At 42.5% G+C, this 20,889-nt stretch overlaps 1 protein-coding gene across 1 annotated transcript; it reads left to right on the top strand.

Moving 5' to 3' along the window:
• The first annotated feature begins 4,386 nt into the window (after window positions 1-4,386).
• On the top strand, window positions 4,387-19,610 carry LOC133049366 (ATP-binding cassette sub-family C member 4-like). The gene is made up of 4 exons (XM_061133341.1): window positions 4,387-4,442; window positions 9,794-9,904; window positions 10,518-10,638; window positions 19,554-19,610. The coding sequence occupies exons 1-4, from the start codon at window positions 4,387-4,389 to the stop codon at window positions 19,608-19,610; spliced, it is 345 nt and encodes a 114-aa protein (XP_060989324.1).
• The last annotated feature ends 1,279 nt before the right edge of the window (window positions 19,611-20,889 follow it).

The raw sequence follows: 20,889 nt of genomic DNA, 5'->3' as shown, positions 1-20,889 counted from the left end.
TCTTGATAGAAAAATGCTTGAAGACAAGCACTATCTCAGCTGAGCCATTTTAGTACTGCTCTTATACCTGCTGCAGATTTAATGCTTGATGCTTTGACTATTTGACAGAGATACTGTAGATCATTTAATAAATTATAGTTCACACAGTTATAAATTTGCATCATATGTCCCTGAGGTTTGCCTGGGAATGAATCATCAAGTCCAACAGATTGAATCTCTCCTTAGATGCTGTCTCATCATCCTCACTAGAGTCAATGGCTGGGTGCCTTAACTCAGCATAATGTATTCAGTGTTCATCCATGTTGTAGCATGCATCAGTATTTTATAAAATGCCAAATAATATTCCATAGCCTGTAGTATCGTGTTTTATTTATCCATTTATTGGTTGATGTACCCTTGGATCCCCTGCCTCCAATTCATTTTTTCCTTTTATGAATAGCACCACTGTGACATTCATATGTAAGTTTTCATGTGGACATGTGCTTCATTTATCTACCTAGGAGTAGAATTACTGGATTATGTGGTAACTTTGTGGCTGTACCACTTTACATTCCCACTAGCAAAGTATGAGAGTTCCAATTTCTCTACATCCTCTCCAACACTTGTTATTATTGTCTTTTAGTTATAGTACTGAACATTTAAGATCAGAAAATACATGCAGATATAGACTTTAATACATCTTCTCTGTGTCTGTAAGCTCCATGCCTGGCCTTGTGGTCATGTAGCTAGAAGGCGTTCACTAAAAATTTCTTAAGTGAATGGAAACCTTTTTATTTGTATGTTGCTTTAGGTTTTAGAAAGTGCATTCACAAATTATGAGACTCACAATAAACATATAGGAAGTATAGTGAAGTAGCTCAGTTGTGTCCGACTCTTTGCAACCCCATGGACAGTAGCCTAGCAGGCTCCTCCCTCCATGGGATTCTCCAGGCAAGAATACTGGAGTGGGTTGCTTCCCAACCCAGGGATCACAATTTCCCATTTTAGGCCTGAGATGGGCTAGGTCAGAAAGGTTAAGTAATAAGTGAAGCATGTAAAGCTCTGGTCCCCTGGCTTCATGTTGAGTCTTCTCTGTACAATTCAATGGTGGATTTTAACATCTCTTCTAAATATCATATTAATGTTCAAAAAAGAATGCTAATGATAACCCTATATGCAAAACAGAAAAAGAGACAAAGATGTACAGAACAGACTTTGGGACTCTGTGGGAGAAGGCGAGGGTGGGATGTTTTGAAAGAACAGCATCAAAACATGTATATTATCTATAGTGAAACAGATCACCAGCCCGGGTTGGATGCATGAAACAAGTGCTCGGGCCTGGTGCACTGGGAAGACCCAGAGGGATCAGGTAGAGAGGGAGGTGGGTGGGGGGATCGGGATGGGGAATACATGTAACTCCATGGTTGATTCATGTCAATGTATGACAAAACCCACTACAATATTGTAAAGTAATTAGCCTCCAACTAATAAAAATAAATGAAAAAAAAAAAAAGAATGCTAAGAAGTTTCAAAAGATATTAGTTAAAAGCAAAAAAGACAGCAGAATCTGAAGGGACTGAGTGTATTTGACAGTTTGGAGATGCTAATTATGGTTCTAGATTGTTGTGGGGACTGGAGGGAATAGTCAGGGGAAGCCCGATAAGGGAAGTCACTAGGCTTCCAACTTCAGCAAGAGATTTAAGAGGACTGTAAACCAGGTGAAGTCTGGTTATGTAGATTGCATTATCTGAGAAAGAGTTAATACCAGATAGTAGGTAACTGTTACAAATTTCAGCTCTGTTTTCATTTTTTGCAACAGAAAATTTTATACATGTGTGAAATATCAGAAAAGATAGTATAATAAATCCTCATAATGCCCATTGATAGAAAATGATCAACATTCTGCCATTCTTATAAGTTGACTTATAAAAAAATATTTGAATACATTAAGGCTTTCTTTAATATCATTTTCCCTCCAGCTTTATTGAGGTATAAATGACAATTAAAAATGTAACTATTTAAGATACAACCTAATGACTTGATACACATATATGCTCAGTTACTAAGTCACGGCCGACTCTTTGTGACCCCCATGGACTACAGAAAATACTCACCACAGCCAAGGCAATCAACAAAGCAGTAACTTCACACCTTAACCATTTTCCTTTTGTGTTTTTAATGTTGAGAACTTCCAAGATCTCTTCTCATAGAAAATTGAAATTTCACAGTACATAATTGTCGACTGGAGCCACATTTCTGTATACCAGTTCTCCAGAACTTACTCGTCTATTGTAACTGAAGCCAAAAGTCACTAAAAAGGGAAAATATCAAAGAATAGCAACATGATCTTGTAATAAGCTCCACAAATTTTGATCTTTCTTCATTTAGGGTGGAAGGGAAGAAAATTGCTGAGCTGGTAAAATGGCCACACAAATAGCTACATACTTATGGGTTGGAGCCCAGCGTTTTGTTCATTCAGTCCTACAGTCATTCATTCTTTCAAACAGCACATTCTAGGCAGTTCTGATGCACACTGTCCATCCACCAGGGAGATAGTCATGCTGGACTTGGGCTTGAGTCCAAATCAGGATTCGTCATTTACTGATTTAAAGACCCTGGACAAGTGCTGTCCTTGAGCCTCATCTTTCTCATCCATAAAACAGGGATAATACCTTGCTGAATAGGGTGTTTTTAGAGTTAAAGGTGAGGGAAATTCCCCAGAAATATGCATGACCTGTGTTCTGTAACATATAAGCACTGTTATTTGTCTAGGCTCTGAGCTCATGATGAAAGAAATCATGAGACAGTCTCTCTCCCCTCAGATTTCTGTTTCCCAGTCTAAGAGGGCAGCAACAAGCTCCTAGAGGTTCCCTGTACAATGCAGCATGTAAAATGCCAAAAAGCTGTCCCCATTAACACCATGCATTCATCTTCCAAAATCATCTGAGTTCCTCTAATTTTCTGTTACTTTTCATTAGGTCTTGCAACTCTACAAACACAATCTGTGCTAAACCTTGTTGTTGTCAGAGGTCAAAAAAACTGTTGGTGTTTGGAGCAAAGAAATGTTTATTGCAAGAGTCAAGCCAGGAGTTCATGCTCAAAAAAAAAAATGCAAACTCCCTGATGGATTTCAGGGGAGAGTTTTTAAAGGGAAGGTGAGGGAGAAAGTGCAGTGTAGGTGATCACCTCCAGCATTATTCTCTGATTGGTTGATGATGAGGTAACAGGGTCGTGTCACGGGGTTTAACATCTCCAGTCCTCAGGCTCCAGCTGGTGTGGGGGCTCCCTGCTCGTGGTCATCATGGAAGCAGTTAACTTCTTCCATCTGGTGAGGATTTTAGTATCTGCAGAATAGCTCAGGAATGTGCATCAGACACTGTCATCTATATGATCTAAATCCTTCAGGGAAGGACTAAAGATTTTGCGATTGCTATATGGCTGAGCTATTGTTTAATATTTTGTTGTTGTTGTTGTTACTACACATTCACATTCTTTCAATCATTAATTCTTGAGCCACCCTTCTGTGGCCCAGAGGAGGCCTGGGAGATTAAAGCTTTTCTACAAGCAAGAGGGGCTTCCCAGGTGGTTCAGTGGTAAAGAATCCACCTGCCAATGCAAGGAGAAGCAGGATGCAGGCTAGATCCATGGTTCAGGAAGCTCCCTTGGAGGAGGAAATGGCAACCCACTCCAGTATTCTTGCCTAGATAATCCCATGGACAGAGGAGTCTGGTGGGCTACAGTCCATGGAGTCGCAAAGAGTCGGACAGGACTGAGTGAGCACTGCATGCACAAACAAGAGGCAAGCAGAGGGCACGGGGTGGGGTGGGATCTATCCCAGGAAGGTCCCACAGGGTTCTTGCTCCATTACAGCTGGACACCCTCCTGTAGCGCCCTTGTTTGGTCCTGATGAGGGCAGAGTGCCCAGAGGGCGGGCTGCTATCTCCTTGTGCCAGCTTTCTCCGGGTCTTCACCACAGCTGAGGGAGTGTTTCTGTTGCAGCCCGCCCCTCCCTCTCCATCTTCTGGGTGGGGGCCTGGGCTCAGGATACACCCTTTGGTAGGGTTTGCAGCCCGGTGCCCAAACGAAGGCACCTTCTGTCCCTTGTCTTGTGTGTGCATTTCCCCTAGCTGGCTCCATCAAGCGTACCTGCAGCCTCGCCTCACACCGGCAGAGCCCGCCTGGCCGCCCCTTGGTCCTGCTGCCCCCACCGCTCCCGACTCCAGGCCCAGAGGCAGAGACGCGGAGTGGGCAGACCCCCGGTGCTCCACTCCCTGAAGCAGGTGGTTCTGTCTCCCTAAGAGAGGCCCGCGCTGTGTCTGAGCCTCCAGCCTCCCCGCCGGCGCCTGCAGGAGCAGCTCCATCACCAGAGCAGCGCGACCCCGGCCCGCGGCCGCCCCCGCCGGCAAGATGCGGAAGCCCAACCCGCTGCAGGACGCGAACTTCTGCTCGCGCCTGTTCTTCTGGTGAGAGCCCGCCTGGGCTGTGACCCCCGCCGTCATGGGGCGAGTGCCTGACGCCGCCGCTGGCGCTTTTGGGGGCCGAGGAGGGGGCTGATCGGGGCGAGGGAGCGCTTTCCGCTGGCGCCCTGGGCTCCTGGCTTCTTGTAGCCCGTGGGGCCACGTGGCCCCTGGCGTCTGGCGAGGGGAACAGAGCCCGGGAGAGGGAACTCCTGGCGGGGCTCCCCGACTTGTAGCTCGCTGTCTCGCCGCCAAACTGCTTAGGCCCTAGTAGGACAGGAAGTGGGTGAAGCAGGAGGGGCAGCGAGTGAAGCAGGAGGCAGCGAAGCTGATGAACCCAGGCTGCCCGAGGGGGGGGGGGGGTCTCCCGCCAAGCGGAAGAAGGACTAGACCATCCCCCGCCCCCACACACGCACCCAATACCACGCACCCACACTCCATCCTTAGCCGGCTTCCCCAGTACTGCTTAGGAATTTGCAGTTCTGAACTAAAGTGGCACCCCTATTTTCCCCTAAGCAAGTTTATGAACAGTTTCCTTTATCCAGTTAGTGCCCTGCACTGTTGTCATCGTCCAAGAAGGTCCCCACTTTCCCCATATTCCTTAGGTGACAGCTGAGTTCTGCCTGCGCCAGGATCCCTCGTCACTGTGCCTCTGACAATGTCTCTCTCCCCCTCCGTCTAGCCCTGTACATCTCTCACTGCATTTCCTGATATCTATTTGTGACAAGTTTCATGTGTGTAAAAACACTTGTTTTTAATGTGTTGAATGGGGATACTATTCTTGAACACGTTTTGCTTTTGCCTGGGACACACAGCCAGGACTGGACCAGCCCCTTTCTCTATTGTGGCTATCTCCACTTCCACATTTGAGGAACATATCCTGGGTATGTGGTCCCTGAAACCTGTGGGCTCTAACGCAGATCTTTAGCCTTCAGAGAAGCAGTGCATGGTCTTGATGCATGTGGTCTTGCCCAGGAATCCTTTGGTCCTGAAACCACCAAAGGGTCTCTGAGATGAGAGGAAACACCAATGAAATAAGCTGCAGAGAGCTGAAGCTCTTACCTGAAGTCTTCATCTAATAGCTGGGACTATCCCCATTGGGATGGGGAATATGTGTAAATCCATGGCTAGTTCATGTCAATGTATGACAAAAACCACTACAATATTGTGGAGTAATTAGCCTCCAACTAATAAAAATAAATGAAAAAAAATAAAAATAAAATAAAATTATATATAAAAAAAGAAATGTTTAATTTCAAACTAGGATTCTTTGCACCATTTTCAGAATACCACTTGTTCCTCATTAACAGTGAGAAATCCACATGTTGTAGCTGGAGGCTGGGTGAGCTCTGCAAGGCTCTTTTTCTCTCCTTGACCTGTTTCCTGTAAGCATTTAGTTTGTTGAGTTTTGGTAATTTTATACAATAACTACAGTTTCAAGCAAGATGTAGAACATCCCAGAGGTGTGATGCATCCTTGTGGAAAACTGCCTAAAAAATTTATCTCTTGTAGTTTTTTCTTGATTTTTTTGGATCTTGATCATCCTACCTCATCATCCTGAGAGGTGTCAATTAGAGTCCATTCAGATGTGTCAAGGAAATAAGTTGCCTATGTCTTCCAGGGGTCCCCCAATCATGTTAACCCCCTTCCTCTCTGTTGACATGAAACAAAGAGGGTATCAGATATTTCTCTGGCAAAGATAGGCTTATGGGATCAGCAAAGAATTATAGTTTGAGGTTTACAGCTGTGGAGAGCTACATGCAAGTCCTCAAAGGGCCAGAGAAAGAGATCACTATCATAGAGGGGAAAGGAAATTGGCAGGTCTGTTAAACAAAGAGTCCATGGCTTTTCACCGACTGAGTGTTTTCCAGGAAAGCAGCAGAGTCCTTATTCTTCCTGTTGGGCTCTGCCATTGTAACCGCGTCTGACAAAGGTATCAGAGATTTTCTACTGGGGCCCAATGGGATTACTCAGGATCTCTGTCGTGGTGACAGCTGCTCTTTGTCTGGTGAGATGTTGTCCTGTTTAGAGCAACACTGTCTTCTCAAGTGATCTCCTCAGCAGCCTTGGGAGGTGTTATCTCCACATGTTCTCAGTTTCTAGAGGCAAATACTGAGATATTATGCGGCTAGTTTGTGGTCATACAACGAGAGAGTGACAAAGTCTAGACTCTAACACAGGAAGATTTCCAACTGAGACACATCATGAGCAATTTTTTTCTCAGTACATTTTTTTAAATTGTGGAAAAATGCACACAACATAAAATTTATCATCTTGACCATATTTAAGCATATGGTTTAGCATTGTTAAGGACATTCACATAATTTTGCAAACAATTTCCAGAACTCTTTTCATCCTGCACTAGTGTGTGTGTGTGTGGGGGTGGGGGGTGGGGGGGTGGGAGAGTGTCATCATCTGGACACTTCCCAGTGCTAATTCCCTTGAGTGTTTTCTGTGGGGAATGATTGTAGGTTAAACGGCCTAAAATGTTTCAAACCTGTTTAGCGGTAAAGCTCACAGACCTATACATTTGTTTTGAAAGGAAATTGAGACATATTAAGACATTGGAAGGACTGATACTGAAGCTGAAACTCCAGTACTTTGGCCACCTCATGCGAAGAGTTGGCTCATTGGGAAAGACCCTGATGCTGGGAGAGATTGGGGGCAGGAGGAGAAGGGGACGACAGAGGATGAGATGGCTGGATGGCATCACCCACTCGATGGACATGGGTTTGAATAAACTCCAGGAGTTGGTTATGGACAGGGAGGCCTGGCGTGCTGCGATTCATGGGATTGCAAAGAGTCAGACATGACTGAGCGACTGAACTGAAGACATATAAGGGTCCCTGAGATGCTGACCTGGAGTGGAGAAGTGGAGGAGTGGGCACAGTTGAGGCCCTGGGTCCTCAGTGCCACTGTTGGGATTAGGATCCAGTCTTCTGACTCCTGGATTGGGGTTCATTGGAGGTGCCAACCTACCAGAGTTTGTAAAAGCTGAAGCTCAGTCTCTCTTATTGCTTCTTTAATGATTCATGGACATTCATACATTCAATAAATAATTCTTGAGCATCAATTCTGTACACATACTGTCCTTGGAATAATTCAATAGAAGAAGTGTGATCTCTGCTTTCACTGGTTATTATTGTCTGACCTTGAAAATTTCCTTACCCTGGCAAGGTCAGGAAAATGGTGTTAGTCTTTGGGCTATCTCTACATTTTATTATCATTTAAATAATACCTAATGGATTTTTGAACAGGGTTTGAGGGGTATCCTGTGTATAGTCAACTGTTTATTTCCCTTTATAATAAGTAATTTGCAGAGAGAGAATTTGAGATTATATGGATACCGTCTTCCACATCAAACTTTCACCCACTGGTTTTAACTTCCATTGATAATTTCTGATTCCATCACCCCCCTTATGTTTGTTTGCCTCTGTTTGCAAGAGCATTCCTTTCTCTCCTGTTTATGTAGCAGTACTGATTCATGGATCCTTTTATTACTTAATCTGTTGTGGTTCATTGCCATTTATTTGTTTGGATTCTCAATGTATCCCAGATTTGTCTAGCAAAAGCCATTCAACCTGGCTTCTCTGTCCTTTCTACACATCCTCATGGTTCTTTCAGGGCTTCCTTATTTTATGGTGCAAGTTGTCCCATCTTGGACTTTTTCTGCCTGTTGGTCTCAGCCTGTAGACTATGAGGCTTTTGCCGGAAATGCCTGGTGCTCTGCTCATCAGGGCTCATACTAGTTATGAGCAGACCCCACAGAAATTCTCCTTTTGGAGCCAATGTTGTGGCTTGACTGGCTCTTGTGGTTCTTATGATCATGAGACACATGTCAGCAACAACCATCAGGGGACTTTGAAAGGTGAGGTGTGTTACTTACTCAGATGTCATGGAGGGTACCGGACACCCTTGGGGTGACACAGCGAAGTCCTGGATAGAAAGAGAGTGCACATGAGTAAGTCTGGACTTGGGGTTCTGCCTTTTTGGGCTTGAGCATGGGGTGTCTAGGATTTTGAAGGTTTACTCTTTATTGGTGAATTTAAAATATAAGAGCATGAAATAAAGTGTGAGAAGGGAGAAGCAAGCAGTCAGCAAGATGGTCTGTTATCAGGTCAACCAGAGCGTTCTACAAGCGGGAACTTCATGGGTGGGGTGGCCTGGCTCTTTATCTAGTTGTATAGCTGGCACATGTTCATTGGAGGTGGCTGTCTTTGACATGCATGTCTCCAAAGCTTAATGTCTGCAATTTATATTACAATCAAAAAAGCTAATTATCAGGTGCTTACATAAACTGCCCCAACCTTGGAACCAGCCATTTCTTCAATGAAGAGTCTTGGTTTCTTTTAGGGAAGAAGGGTATCAAAAAGTTAAGATCTGGGTGAAGGGGGCCAAAAGGCACAAACTTCCAGTTATAAAATAAATAAACTAAGGGGATGTAATGTCTGGTGTGGCGACTATAGTTAATAATACTCTATGCATATTTGCAAGCTGCTAGGAGATTAGACCTTAAAAATTCTCACCACAAGAAAGGAAATGTAACTGTGTATGTTAAAAAAACAGAACCCCAAGATCTAAGGGCTGGAATGCTCTTTGCTACCAGTATGTCATTACTTCCAGGGCCTCTCATTGTATAGAATTAGGGTGTATACATATGTGTGTGTGTGTTTGTGTAAACACATATCTAATTATTTTTTAAATTAATTTATCTTAGGCGGATAATTACTTTACAATATTATAATGGCTTTTTGCCATACATCAGCATGAATTGGCCACAGATATACGTGTGTCCTCCTGATCCTGAACCCTCCTCCCACTTGTCTTCCCACCCTATCCCTCTGGATTGTCCCAGAGCACTGGCCTTTGGTGCCCTGTTTCATGCATCGAATTTGCACTGGCCATCTATTTGACATATGGTAATATATATGTTTCAATGCTATTCTGTCAAATCATCCCACCCTTGCCTTTTTATCACTGAGTCCAAAAGTCTGTTCTTTACATCTGTGTCTCCCTTGCTGCCCAGCATGTAGGATCACGGGTACAATCTTTCTAAATTCCATATATATGTGTTAATATACAGAATTTGGCTTTCTGTTTCTGACTTACTTCACTCAGTATAATAGGCTCCAGGTTCATCTACCTCATTAGAACTGACTTAAATGTGTTCCTTTTTATAGCTGAGTAATATTCCACTGTGTATATGTAGCACAACTTCCTTATCCATTCATCTGCTGATGGAGATCTAGGTTGCTTCCATGTCCTAGCTATTGTAAATAGTGTTGCAATTAGACTTAATTAGACAGATATGTGTGATTTGTATATCTGTGACTCTCCATTTATCTTAATTTTAACAGGTGGCTAAACCCCTTGTTTAAAATTGGTCACAAACGAAGATTAGAAGAAGATGACATGTACTCCGTGCTTCTGGAAGATCGCTCCCAGCACCTTGGAGAGGAACTACAAGGGTGAGCACAGGCAGCGGGGAGAAGGGGAGGAAGACTGAGAATTTCCACGGTGGCTAAAGTTGGGTTTGGGGGAGCTTTGCCATCCTCTGGATTCTCCTGAGCCTCCTTCCCCTGACACAGCACACTCACCCCCATCAGGCTGACCCTGGGCTTAACACACTTTGGAGGCTGGGGAGCCTGTATTCTCTGTGCATTTGTGGAAGTGGAGAGAACCTGCAGCCACGACCCTGGAGGCTGAATTCTGTCCCTGGAGGTGGGGTCCCTGGAGGAGGGTGTCTGCCCTCCTGAGCTGCCCATGACCTTGTGAATCCAGCAAAGGCTTGGCAGGAACTTGTTTCCTGAGACTGAGACTTTTCCCTCAAGGCCTGTTTTTCTGGTGCTTCAGGGTATGCACCGCTCATCTTTCATGCACCCAGTGAGCAATTAGCCAGCATTTATGGGGCAGCCACAGACACCCCATAGCAAAGGCTTATCCTCCACTCTCTGCCTCCCTGTTTTGTCTGGTGGACACGTTGTTCTTTTTATTTTATTTTTTAATTTATTTATTTTAGTTAGAGGCTAATTACTCTACAATATTGTAGTGGTTTTTACTGTACTTTGTTTCTTATCACAGGTACTGGGATCAAGAAGTTTTGAGAGCTGAGAAAGATGTGCGGGAGCCTTCTTTAACAAAAGCAATCATAAAGTGTCACTGGAAATCCTATTTAGTTTTGGGAATTTTTATACTTCTTGAGGTAAAAGCTTTTATATACTGTGCATTGCTTTTTACTATATGCAGGTCAGTACTGAGATGGATGGGCCCTGTGGGGAGAGAGGCCAGTAGTTTAAGATCAGAGGATAAAATGTCTAGAAATCATGATGTAGCCCAGAAGTTGTGTTTATCTTTAGAATGTACACATGCTTAAAGGACTGGACCTCCAGGGATTAACTATTTTCCTTTTAATGGATTAAAACATAGTGTTGTGGAAGGAAAAGACGTTTTATACCATGTACCTAGTATAGTGTAAAAGACATTTTATACCATATTAGGATATTATTGGTGCTCAGTAAATGACATAAATGCTGAACGTGACCCTTGACCAAAAGAATATCCTACAAACTCAAGAAATGTGGTTTGGAGGAAGTAAACGTGGACCAGAGCCTGGATAACATAAGACATTTTACAGGTGATCAGCAAGTAATTGTTAAATTGCCCAATTCACATTTGATAAATGCTTTCCTAAGAAGGGATCATCATCTCTCCCCTTCCTGTGAAACAGAACCCATGGCCCTGCATCTGGGCTGGAGCTACTAGAGCTCCCAAGAGTACACCCTTCCCTGGGCTGCCTCCTTCCCTGTAGGCTGGGTCACCCAGGCCAGCGCTCCCTGTGAGGAAGAGCTCCAGCTTCATCACTGAATTGCAGAGACTCCATGCACCATCCATGCTGGTTTCTGTCCCTGGATGTGGGGGTGGTTTCCTGCTTGAAGGGGGATCTGGTAGCCTGACATTGGCAGAGGTGTAGGAGGCGATGTGCATTAGAAAACCAGAGACAGAAAGCAGTGAGGTCAGTGATCTTCATGACCCTGAAGATCCTGGATCAAGATCCCCCAGAGAGACAGTTGCAACCTAGGGACACAGTGCCATCAGCCCACCTATTCTGGCTGAGCCTGCTCAAGGTCTGCTGCAGACCCTTTTGGGTGGATCATGCTCTCAGTGGTCCCTTAGTGCTGCCCTAAGGACATGGGTGGCCTGTGAGTGTGTGAGAGCAGGAGGGATGGAAGATGCAGGTGCTGTGAAAGGGGTGGTTTAGAGTTGGGTAGTGTGGCTCTTGTTTAAAGGCTGTGTTGTACCAAAGGGGACTGTGGACAGCAGGCAGCAGGGTAGGTGAAGTCTTCCCCACACAATTGGAGAGACCAGAGAATCTGTCAGCTCAAAGGTGGCTGAGTGGTCCTGGGAGATGGAGTCCTTGATGACAAAGGTGGGTTAACCATTGTGTCAGAGAGTGGGGACAGGAATGTGGGGTGCAGTGCCACCTTTGAGAGGGCACTGGCCACTGAGATGCGGTGCCTTGTAGGGCAGGGTAGAGTGTTGATTTTAAAGTTGTCCAACCCAGTAATGCTTCCTGCTGGGGATCTAGGAAGGCCAGGCTTGGGGCTGCATAAGGTACAACTGGTAGAGCCCTGGGCCCTCTTTCAGGAGGTTGGTTGTTGGGTGGTCATAGCAAAGAACTGGGAAGTTGAGGACTTGGTAGATGTTGGGTCTCATCTTCTGTAGCATTAGAAGTACTAGTAGCAGAGAACAAGATGGCAGAGGAGTAGGTGGACCTGGAGTAAATGTCTTTCCACGGATACATCAGGAATACAACTTCGGACACAGAAGTGCATGCAGAACACCACCTGAGAGTAGACAGGAGTACCTGATAAGTGGAAAAGAATATATAGACCCATGCAAAACTCGAGATCAAGCCCTGAGCGTTTGGAGTGGGTACACTGACTCCAAGACCCTAGACAACCAGAGAACTAACCCTAGGGAGTATCAAATAGTGAGAACTCACACAAGGAAACCACTTGAATACAAGACCCAGCATCACCCAACCACCAGTAGCACCAGTGTGCAGGATGCCTCATCTAAACAACAAACAAAACAAACATACAAACCCATTCATCAGCAGACAGGATTACCACCTCACTCATCCTTGCCCATCAGAGGAAAAACAAACAGACAAAAACTCAGCACAAATCTCACCCTATACAAAGCTTATACAAACCACTGGACCAAACTTAGGAGGGCAGAAAACAAAAGGAAGAAAGAATTCAACCCTGAAGCCTGGGAAAAGGAAACCTCAAACAAAATAAGTTAAAAAAAAAAAAAAAAGAAAAGAAAAGGCAGAGAAATACTACATACATGAAGGAACAAACTAGAAAAAACAGACGTCCAAATAAATGAAGAGGAAATAGGCAAACTCCCTGAAAAAGAATTCAGAATAAAAAATGTAAAACATAAAAAAAAAAAAAAGAATTCAGAATGATAGTAAAGAAGATCAAAAACCTTGAAAACAAAATGGAGAAAATGCAAGAATCAATTAATAAAGACTTAGAAAAGTTGAAGAATAAACATACAGAGACAAACAACACAAATATTGAAATTAAAAATACTCTAGAAGGAATCAATATCTGAAGCAGAAGAATGAATCTGTGAGCTGGAAGATAAAATAGTGGAAATAAATTCTGAAGAGCAGAATAAAGTAAAAAGAATGAGAAGAACTGAGGATGGTCTCAGAGACCTTTGGGATTATATCAAACGCACCAACATTTGAATTATAAGGGTCCCAGAAGAAGAAGAGAAAAAGAAAGGATATGAAAAAATTTTTGAAGAGATTATAGTTGAAAATTTCCTGAACATGGAAAAGGAAACAGTCAATCAAGTCCAAGAGGCACAAACAGTCCCATACAGTATAAATCCAAGGAGAAACATGCCAAAACACATATTACTCAAACTAACAAAGAGTAAACACAAAGAATATTAATAGCAGCAAAGGAGAAGCAGCAAGTAATGTTTGAGGGAAACCCCATACGCTTAACAGCTGATCTTTCAGTAGAAACTCTGCAGGCCAGAAGGTAATGGCAGCATATATTTGAAGTACTGAAAGGGGGAAATCTACAGGCAAGATTACTGTACCCAGCAAGGATCTCATTCAAAACTGATGGAGAAATCAAAAGCTTTTCAGACAAGCAAAAGTTAGGAGAATTCAGTACCACCAAATCAGCTTTACAACAAATGTTAAAGGGACTTATATAGTCAAGAAATACAAGAGAAGAAAAAAGGTCTACAAAATCAACCCAAAACAGTTACAAAAGTGGAAATAGGAACATATATACCAATAATTACCAATTATTTAAATGTAAATGGATTAAATGTTCCAACCAAAAGACACAGACTGGTTGAATGGATACAAAAATGAGACCCATATATATGCTGTCTACAAGAAACCCACTTCAGCCCTAAAGACACATATAGACTGAAAGTGAGAGGATGGAAAAATATGTTCCATGCAAGTGAGAAGCAAAAGAAAGCTGAAGTAGCAATCCTCATATCAGACAAAATAGACCTTAAAATAAAGAAGATTACAAGAAATAAGGAAGGTTACTACATAATGATCAAGGGATCAATCCAAGAGGAAGACAAAACAATTGTAGATATCTGTGCATCCAACATGGGAGCATCTCAATATGTACAAATGCTAACAGACATAATAGGAGAAGTTGACAGTAACACAATCATAGTAGGAGACTTTAACGCCCCACTCACATCAATGGACAGATCATCAAAACAGAAAATTAATAAGGAAACACAAGTCTTTTTTTTTTCCTGGTATATCTGGATTTATTTTTTTTTAATTTCCATTTATTTTTATTAGTTGGAGGCTAATTACTTCACAACATTGCAGTGGGTTTTGTCATACATTGACATGAATCAGCCATGGAGTTACATGTATTCCCCATCCCGATCCCCCCTCCCACCTCCCTCTCCACCCGATTCCTCTGGGTCTTCCCAGTGCACCAGGCCTGAGCACTTGTCTCATGCATCCCACCTGGGCTGGTGATCTGTTTCACTATAGATAATATACATGCTGTTCTCTCGAAACATCCCACCCTCGCCTTCTCCCACAGAGTTCAAAAGTCTGTTCTGTACATCTGTGTCTCTTTTTCTGTTTTGCATATAGGGTTATCATTACCATCTTTCTAAATTCCATATATATGAGGAAACACAGGTCTTAAATGATACATTAGATAAGATGGATCTCATTGATATCTTAAGGACATGCCATCCAAATGCAGAAGAGTACACCTTCTTCTCAAGTGCACATGGTACATTCCCCAGGATAGACCACATCTCACATCACAAATCAAACCTAGGTAAATTTAAGGAAATTGAAATCATATCAAGAATTTTCTCTGACCACAATGCTATGAGACTAGATATCAATTACTAGAGAAAAAAAACCCTCTAAGAAACACAAATACATGGAGATTAAACAATACGTTTCTAAATAACCAACAGGTTACTAAAGAAATCAAAAGGGAAATAATATTTCTAGAAACAAATGACAATGAAAACACAACTCAAAACCTATGGGATGCAGCAAAAACAGTTCTAAGAGGGAAGTTTATAGCAATATAATCCCATCTCAAGAAACAATAAAAACATCGAATAGACAACCTAACTTTACACCTAAAACAACTGGAAAAAGAAGAACAAGAAAATCCCCAAATTAGTAGAAGGGAAGAAATCATAAAGATCCGAGCAGAAATACATGAAAAAGAAATGAAACAATAGTAAAGATTAATAAAACTAAAAGCTGGTTGTTTGAGAAGATAAACAAAGTTGACAAACCTTTAGCCAGACTCATCAAGAAAAAAAGAAGAAGCAAATCAACAAAATTAGAAATGAAAGAGGAGAGGTTACAACAGAGGATGAAGAGATACAAAGGATTGTAAGAGACTATTATGAATAACTATATGGCAATAAGATGGATAACTTGGAAGAAAAGGACAGATCTTAGAAAAGTTCAATCTTCCAAGACTGAACCAGGAAAAAATAGAAATTGTGAACAGCCCAATTACCAGCACTGAAATTGAAGCTGTGATCAAAAATCTCCCAAAAAACAAAAGCCCAGGACCAGATGACTTCAGAAGACAATTCTAATAACATTTAGAGAAGAGCTAATGCCCATCCTTCTAAAACTCTTTCAAAAAATTGCAGAGGAAGGAACACTTCCAAACACATTCTATGAGGCCACCATCACCCTGATACCAAAACCAGACTAAAACAACACAAAAAGAAAACTACAGGCCAATATCACTGATCAATATAGATGGAAAAATCCTCAACAAAATCTTAGCAAACAGAGTTCAGCAATACATCAAAAAGCTCATACACCATGATCAAGTTGAATTTATTTCAGGAATGCAAGGTTTCTTCAATATATGCAAATCAATCAATGTGATACACCATGTAAACAAATTGAAAGATAAAAACCATGTGATCATCTCAATAGATGCAGAAAAAGCCTTTGACAAAATTCAGCATCTATTTATGATTAAAACTCTTCAAAAAAGGGGCATAGAAGGAACCTGCCTCAATATATTAAGGGCCATATATGATAAGCTTACAGCAAACATTATTCTCAATGGTGAAAAACTGAAAGCATTCCCCCTAAGATAAGGAAGAAGACAAGTGTGTCCACTTTCACCATTATTATTCAACATAGTTCTGGAAGTCCTAGCTATAGCAATCAGAGAAATAAAAAAAATTCAGATCAGAAAAGAAAAAGTAAAGCTCTCGCTGTTTGCAGATGACATGACATTGTATAGAAAACCCTAAAGATAGCATCAGAAAATTACTAGAGCTAATCAGTGAATATAGCAAAGTTGCAGGATACAAAATTGATACAGAGAAATCACTTGCATTTCTATATACTAACAATGAAAAATCAGAGAAATTAAGGAATCAATTCCATTTACCACTACAAGAAAAAGAATTAAATATCTAGAAATAAACTTACCTAAGGAGACAAAAGAACTGTACACAGAAAATTATAAGATACTAATGAAAGAGATCAAAGATGACATAAATAGCTGGAGAGATATTCCATGTTTCTGGGTAGGAAGAATCAATATTGTGAAAATAACCATACTACCAAATACAATCTACAGATTCAATGTGATCCCTATCAAATTACCAGTGACATTTTTCACAGAACTAGAACAAAAAATTTCACAATTCATATGGAAACACAAAAGACCCTAAATAGCCAAAGAAGTCTTGAGAAAGAAGAATGGAGCTGGAGGAATCCACCTTCCTGAGTTAATATTATCCTTGTTTTAGAATAGAGGACACTGAGTCCCAAGTAATTCCATAATGTGCCCATGGCTTCACAAAGCATAAAGGACAGAGGGCCATTATATCTCAGGCACTCTGACTTACCATCCTGACCATCTCAATGACTTATAGCTTGTCCAGTGTCAGAAATACTCATTAAAAAAAAATTAACATTCTTTTTGGCTGTGTGGATTATGGGATCTTAGTTCTGCAACCAGGGATTTAACATCAGCCATGGAATGAAACTACTGCACAATCGCACTCATCTCACACGCTAGTAAAGTAATGCTCAAAATTCTCCAAGCCAGGCTTCAGCAATATGTGAAACATGAACTTCCAGATGTACAAGCTGGTTTTCGAAAAGGCAGAGGAACCAGAGATCAAATTGCCAACATACGTTGGATCATTGAAAAAGCAAGAGAGTTCCAGAAAAACATCTATTTCTGCTTTATTGACTATGTCAAAGCCTTTGACTGTGTGGGTCACAACAAACTGTGGAAAATTCTGAAAGAGATGGGCATACCAGACCACCTCACCTGCCTCTTGAGAAACCTATATGCAGGTCAGGAAGCAACAGTGAGAACTGGACATGGAACAACAGACTGGTTCCAAACAGGAAAAGGAGTATGTCAAGGCTGTATATTGTCACTCTGCTTATTTAACTTATATGCAGAGTACATCATGAGAAACGCTGGGCTGGAATAAGCTCAAACTGGAATAAAGATTTCTGGGAGAAATATTAATAACCTCAGATATGCAGATGACACCACAGTTATTGCAGGAAGTGAAGATGAACTAAAATGCCTCTTGATGAAAGTGAGAGAGGAGAGTGAAAAAGTTAGCTTAAAGCTCAACATTCAGAAAACTAAGATTATGACATGCAGTCCCATCACTTCATGGCAAATAGATGGGGAAACAGTGGAAACAGTGCCAGACTTTTTGTGGGGGGAGCTCCAAAATCACTGCAGATGGTGATTGCAGCCATGAAATTAAAAGATGCTTACTCCTTGGAAGGAAAGTTAGGACCAAAATAGATAGCATATTAAAAAGCAGAGACATTACTTTGCCAACAAAGGTCTGTCTAGTCAAGGCTATGGTTTTTCCAGTAGTCATGTATGGATGTGAGAGTTGTGAAGAAAGCTGAGTTCTGAAGAATTGATTGTTTTGAGCTGTGGTGTTGGAGAAGACCTTTGAGAGTCCCTTGAACTGCAAGGAGATGCAACCCGTCCATCCTAACGGAGATCAGTCCTGGGTGTTCATTGGATGGACTGATGATGAAGCTGAAACTCCAATACTCTGGCCACCTCATGCGAAGAGTTGACTCATTGGGAAAGACCCTGATGCTGGGAGGGATTGGGGGCAGGAGGAGAAGGGAACAACAGAAGATGAGATGGCTGGATGTCATCACTGACTCAATGGACATGAGTTTGAGTAAACTCCAGGAATTGGTGATGGACAGGGAGGCCTGGCATGCTGCGATTCATGGGGTCGCAAAGAGTTGGATATGACTGGGCAACTGAACTGAACTGAACTGATGGAATGAAAGCAAAGCATCTTAACCACTGGATCATCAGGGAATTTCCAGGAAGACTCATCTTGAGAGCACTGTCTACAGGTCTCAAGACACGTGCATCCTAAACTTCGCCTGAAGTTAAGATATAGGATGCTAAGAACTTCCTAGAGCAGGAAGTCAGATTGGGGATTGTAATTGAGGGTAGAGTCAAGGTGACCATGCACTCTGGGTGCCAGAAGTGACTAGGATGTTGACACTAGCAGTTGCATCATGCTATGTTCAGATGGACCAGGAGCCCTTTAAGAGACCACCTTTCCCTTCATTACCATACCTAAGTGGTTTTTTATTTTAAATGTTGGAAGATCTAAACTCAGCTCAGGATTCTGTAAAATGTGAACACATTTATTTTTTGACCTGCAGCCCTCTTTAAATTCCTCTGGTGCACAGGATGACTCATGGATTATCTGTGGTTCCCAGACAGTCCTCTGACCAACCACAGCACAGGTACTCCTGGCAACACCAGTGGAAAGAGGCAGGGCAATGCCAGTCCAGGGTGAGGATTTGGGGGTTAGGATTTCAAGGTATGTGAACCTCTGTCCTGTGAGAATTGAGGAGTGACATTAATGCTTGAAGAAACAAGTAGCAGGTTGATATTGAACCTGGGGCACTTGCAGGTAACCCCTAATTAGAACAGGCAGCGAGTTCTCAGCATGTCTGCCCCCCCCCCACCTTTGTACACCTCCAAGGGGAATGTGGGTGGGGAGGACAAGTCTCCACCTGCCCAGGGCCCTCAGGGTGGAGAGGAGGAACCTGAAGCCTCTGCTTGGACCAGAGACACAGAAACACCTCCCCAGGTCATCAGGGCTTCTCTCTGAGAGGTGAGGTCTCCACCTGCTGGTGTGTAAGGGGGGTGACCTCAAAGAACTGGAGTGGGTTCACCCAGTCCCTTCCCCTGAGAGGGGAGGTGTTGCCAGGAGTTATGTCCTCTTCCCAGGACCCTAAGAAGTGGCCTAGCCTTGTCCGGTCACTTGTCCTTTGTCTGAGGCCAGTTTTACTGATGGTCTCTGGTCTAGGTGGAGGTTGTAGGAGGCATATGCTTGTGTAAATATTCCCTTTGGAGCTCTGCTGATTTGCAGGAGGTAAACAGAATCCTCTGAGTCCCACAGTGGGCTTTGTGCCTTGACTCAGGGCTGGTTCCCCAAGAGCTGCAGCAGGCTTTTGCCTTTATTTCCTAACCCTTTCTTCCAAGTGTCCCTTGAGTCTGCTCAACCCAGGAGGTTGAAAAGTGGCTGTTGGTGGCAAAGTTACTGCAGGCTAAAAGCAACCACTGAAGTCCACTCAGCAAGGGAGAGGAAGAGGGGGCACTGAGCCAAGCAGAAGGGGACCTGCAGAGCAGACCTGTTGTGTGTACCCTGCTGGATCTTGAGAGCATAGCATTAGCCATTATTTGTTAGTGATATCCACAGTGATGACCTTGAGTCATAAATGATGGGAATGCTTTTTAATTCATTTTTTAGAAAGCATATATGAGGTTTTATTCCCATTAAAAATGAAGTACAATTGACTTATATTAGTTTTAGGTATATAGCGTAGTGATTCAATATTTGTATACATTATAACATGATCACTGCAAGTCTAGTTGCCCTCTGTCAACATACAAAGTTATTCCAATATTATTGACTGTATTCCCTATGTTGCACATCACATCTCATTATTTTTTAACTGAAAGATTGTACCTTTTAATCTCCCTGACCTATTTCACTCATTCTCCCCATTCCTCCCTTATTCCATTTTCTTTTAGAACTCAGGGAAGCAGGTGCCTCTTTTTTAAAGGTTGCGTTCATAATGGTTAAAATTTTTTTTTTTTTAAATCTGCTTAGAACTGATTCAAATGAATTCTTTTTAGGTTAGGATTAGAAAAGAGACACAGAAGTACAGAACAGAATTTTGAACTCTGTGGGAGAAGGTGAGGGTGGGATGTTTTGAAAGAACAGCATGTATATTATCTATGGTGAAACAGATCACCAGCCCAGGTGGGATGCATGAGACAAGTGCTCGGGCCTGGTGCACTGGGAAGACCCAGAGGAATCGGGTGGAGAGGGAGGTGGGAGGGGGGATCGGGATGGGGAATACATGTAACTCAATGGCTGATTCTTGTCAATGTATGACAAAACCCACTGCAATGTTGTGAAGTAATTAGCCTCCAACTAATAAAAAAAAAAAAAAAATACAAAAAAAAAAAAATACAAAAAAAAAAAAAAAAAATCTGCTTAGAAGTGAAACTTTTCATTGCTGTCCAGAAATGTTGGCTTTTATAAATGACTTTTCTCAAGAGTTGTTCTGCATGGTGGCCTGTGAGTAGCACTGAGTTTTCCAAGCCCTTTGTGAAACCAGACTCTGCCATTAAGAATAGAGCAGGTCTCTTCCCAGGATTTCTGTATCATAAAAATGATCATAGCTTACACTTGTTTTTTTGTGTTGGTTTTAGAGTACTTTGAGCTGTTGTGGCTCTCAGTTGTCCCACAATTCCCTGAGGTAAACAAAGACCTGGAGGGCAGGTGGGCACATGATGGGCTTTGGGTCATGTGACTCGCAGGTGGCCGAACTGGT

This window comes from Dama dama, chromosome 30 (genome assembly GCF_033118175.1).
Source record: "Dama dama isolate Ldn47 chromosome 30, ASM3311817v1, whole genome shotgun sequence".
Lineage (NCBI taxonomy): Eukaryota > Metazoa > Chordata > Mammalia > Artiodactyla > Cervidae > Dama > Dama dama.
This window is presented reverse-complemented; position numbering and strand designations above follow the sequence as displayed.